Raw genomic sequence first — 4,213 nt, forward strand, 5'->3', positions numbered from 1 at the left:
CCTTAGCCGGTTGAGCTATAGGCGCCGAGCCAGGATTGTTCTCTTGAAGCACCTGGGGGCTATGGCAGAGCCCTGGGCCCAATGTCTTGACTAAGATACCCCAACCTCACTGTAAGGGACAGATGAGGAGAGACCCCCTATGTTCTGAAGGCCAGAGGGTCTTCTGTCAAGGTTCTAGACTTTGGAAGCTCATTGGCACCATTGCACCGCACATTTCATTCCCTGATGAAAGTGGGGTCAGGGAGAGCCCCAGAAATGACTGAAATTTAATTTCCTGTCAGCTTGCTCAGAGGATGCTCCCAGAAAAGTAAATTTTGGTTTTGGGAGGAAAAAATGACATTTCTTGGAGCCCATGTCATGGAATGAAATTCATGTTCCCCACAAAACGCAGAGGATTGTACACCCTGGTAAAAAGAACTCAGTAAATATCTGTGGGTGACGCTCCTTTGAGGGGATGACAGTGATGGTGCTATGGGGGCAGGGAGAGAGGAAGCAGCCTGGCCACACTGTAACTACACAGCTATGGCTGTGTGGGCAGCATCGTTTCAAGCAAACTTTGAATTCTGCTGTGGATCTGCCTCTCCCTGGCATGTTCTGAGTTTCCCGCTGCCTAGGTCACTTAGTGTCCATTCAGAAAATCCGAAAGGTTTTGATATCAGGCCAAAGAGAACAAACCCACTGCCAAAACATCACACCCAAATAGGAATCACCAGAATTGGAACTGGAGTCTGAATTTCTCAAGTTAATGGGAACCAACAATGGATTAAGAATGACCGTACCTCCAGGTTTGCCAGTTGACCACCCAATTCTCCATCTCCCCCACCTCCCAGGCAACACAGGGACCATGGAACACCAGGAGCCATGAACACAACTCTATGAAATCTGGGGATTCCACTACACAGTAGATCACTGCTCTGTGAAGAGTTGCCAAATTAAGCCCAACACCCATCTAAAATTGATCCCACCCTCTCTCTTTTAACACCTCCGTTTGAATGGATTCTTGCCTGCAGACTTCCCTGTGCATTCCAGCCTCCTGCCTTTCTTTACCCAGGTACTTTGTTGTCCCTCTGTCTGGGATATCTTCCATTTACCAACATCTCAGCTACCTTAAAGAATGGCTTAAGACCATTATGGAAAGCCTTCTTTAAATACTAAGGTCCAGAGGGAATGCCCCGAATGTTCCCAGCACCAGCTCTCTATACTCATGCCTTGGGGATCAGTTGGTCCAAACAACCTGACATACAGCTTGCTTAGACAGTAACCATTTTATGCCAGGCAAACCAAACTTATAAGATTCTTGGGCCAGGGAGACACTCTGATCTCTCTTTGCACCTCCAGCCCTGCACACTGGTATTTAGTGGGTGTTTTGGCTCATTGACCACACCTGCAAAGGAGCACAGGCATGCAGACTGAGGCTGAACTGCTAGAGGGAGGCAGGCAGCACCTGGCTAAAATTTGATGCATATGAAAACAATCATTGCCCACAACTCCCAGTGACTCCACCCCAGGCCATAAATGCTCATTTCCATTGGTCATATTACCACCCCTTTGGGGGATGGTAGGATCTGGGCACAGAGGATTTCCCCCAGTGACTTTCTTTTCAAATAAAGCTGTTTCTAAACCATCCCAGAGGAAGGAGCTTGGATTTCAGAGCAGAATTTTTAAAAGCAATTTTCATTTCCTGTGATCATCTCCAGTTTGGAGACAGGACTCTAATTAATCCTTTTGTAAGGTATAGATCTATTTCCTTAAAGCATATGACCTGCCGGGAGCTCCATCATACTGTAGGTATAAACAGAGGTGAGGTTGGGCCCAGGCCCACTCATTTTCTCTAGCCTTGGAGGCCTCTTTGTCCTTAGGAGCACGTTTTGGAAACGTGAGCTGCACAAGGGTACCTGTATAAAGTTGCTTTCAAATACCACCGAGTCGGAGAACAAGTTGAATTCTGGAGAATGAATCAGTTGACAAAGAAGGCCATCTTCCACCCCAAGTTCCACTCCAGGCTCTGGTTCCCTGACCTCAGGTGGGAGGCCCCTAATTTTATTCATTGGTTCTTGGGTAAAAAAGGGCTGGGGAACATCTCTGGGGCCTCACGTAGACCCAGCCCACCTTTAAGATGTTGGTGTTAACCACTGCCCACCCCCTCCCCAGCTCCACCTGTCCTCCTTACTTGTGGGCAGTCCCTCAGGGCTGGGAGGGCCTGTCATCTCACAATGGCAGGAATGACATCAAGGAGTGTGACAGCTAACAGTAGGAAAGGAAAAATGAAGAGAGGGAAGAGAGAGGGCTCTTTCTCCCAGTTACAAACCAGCGGTGATATAGCCTATCCCACTTTTCAAGCATTCAGTCTTACCCAGATGGAAAACTGACCCTCTTGAGGTTGTACCCAGGCAGCAGTGAGCTGGCCAGAACAGCAAGAAAGGCTCTCAGCGGGGAGGGCCCTAATCTTTTCCTCTCACAGTGAAGCCTCTCACAAAACTTCCCCTGTAAATAAGTGTGACTTGTTCATCTGAAGTCAGGCCCTGAGCTACCGAGAGGAGTCTCAGGGCAGGGGAAAGGTAGTTCCTCTTGCCTACATCATCTCATGAGATACAGTGAGAATTTTATTTTTAAATACCAGGCTGTTAACAAAACCAAGAGGCTTATTATGTATTTGGGAACAGTGGGCAAAGGAAGAGGTAGCAGCCTGCTGGCATGCTGCCCACAGCTCCAAGCAGGTCATGAGAACTCGTTAACATTTCAAGAATTTTATGAGCCAGTTGTTAAACAAAATCGGTATGAAAACTTACAATTAAATAGCATATCAAAAACAAAGATAATAAATTAATTTCTTATTTTACTACTTAATTTACTATTTTCTATATTCTTGAGATTTTTTTTCATCTATTATATCAACATGCATAATCGTGTGCTACCGAGTATCTGTATAGTGTGTGTTCAGCAACTTCCTTTTGGTAGCTAGCTTGAAAGATCAGCTATGTGAGGAATTATTTACACCAAGGGAATGAGCACATGCTGCCGATCAGGGCTTGCTTTGTTGTTTTGTTGATTTCTCTGTCTCTTAAATGACAGAGAAAATGTTAGAGATGCAGATTAAACTTGAAAGTGTATCTGTAGCTATCATACTGTGGGCACAGAATAAGCTCAGGAAATTGTCTTCCCAGATTTGAAGACCATTATCTGATTTAGCAAAGAAGTTACTCATGTCATTAACAAATGACCAAAGTTCCAACATAGAACTTTGTTATTTCACTTTTGCCTCGCTCATTAATGTAAATAAAAATATCAACCAATATTCATGTCAGAACTACACTTGTTTGTCATAGTTTGGCTGGGAATACAAGAATTTGACAAAAATCAACAAAAGCTTTCTCTAAGAATCAATTGACCTCATGAAATTTACAATAAAGAACATTATATCTTTTATTGCTATTTATTGTATAAGTATGCCATACATATGTCAGTAAAATTTATTCAGAAAAAAACATACATACTTATATGTATTGTATGCATACATAATATATATTAAATGTATATATATAATGTTTTTCTCCTAGGACAGCTGGTTGTTAAACATTTACTAGTACATCATTATAATGGCACCAATTTGTCCCCACTCCCTGCTATCTCCTATCTTCTATAATAAGATAAGAAACTTTCATCTAAGGACTTGTTCTTCAGGTTGCACAAGTTATGGAGGAATAATATATAAATTAATGTTCTCAGACTATGGCTGGACAGCTATGTGGCTCTTTCACCTTGGTACTTATTCAAGGGGTAGAATCAGTTCTTTTAAACTCTCAAGAGACACACTACTGTGTTCCTGCTGTGATTGGAGTTCAATCTCCTGATACTTCTATTAGCATCCAGAGGAATCCCCTCTCCTCATTGGTGTTTCCTCAAAACTGTAACTTCAGAAACAGGAGCTTAGATCTCATGGACTTACTTCCTCCTAAAATGTGCTCCTTAGAAGAGGGAACCAACTTCTATTTTGTTTTAGTGATGCAAATTTCTAACACTAGAAATTCAAATCTTCAAAATTGTTATTCTTGTTTCCTTAGTACTCCTTATTCATGACATTTTCTCCCTTCTTTCCTTATAAAAGAAATAGAAAATATCTTTTACAACGTCTGCAGCATATAAGCCAAAATTTTAAATGACAATGAGGATGTCAGCATGGCCTCTTGCACTAGAGTACCTCACTTACTTTTGA

At 42.7% G+C, this 4,213-nt stretch overlaps 1 protein-coding gene across 1 annotated transcript in view; it reads right to left on the reverse strand.

Annotated features, from left to right (window-relative positions):
- The window catches only part of FAM71F2 (family with sequence similarity 71 member F2), an 8,615-nt gene extending 6,567 nt beyond the window's left edge, over positions 1 to 2,048 (reverse strand). The window contains exon 1 of the mRNA XM_003789812.1: positions 1,896 to 2,048. Within this exon, the coding sequence (XP_003789860.1) occupies positions 1,896 to 2,048 (153 nt within the window). The remainder of the gene's footprint in view (positions 1 to 1,895) is intronic.
- Positions 2,049 to 4,213: the final 2,165 nt, after the last annotated feature.

Source organism: Otolemur garnettii, unplaced genomic scaffold, assembly GCF_000181295.1.
Source record: "Otolemur garnettii isolate 467f Iridium unplaced genomic scaffold, OtoGar3 scaffold00037, whole genome shotgun sequence".
NCBI classification, from domain to species: Eukaryota; Metazoa; Chordata; class Mammalia; order Primates; family Galagidae; genus Otolemur; species Otolemur garnettii.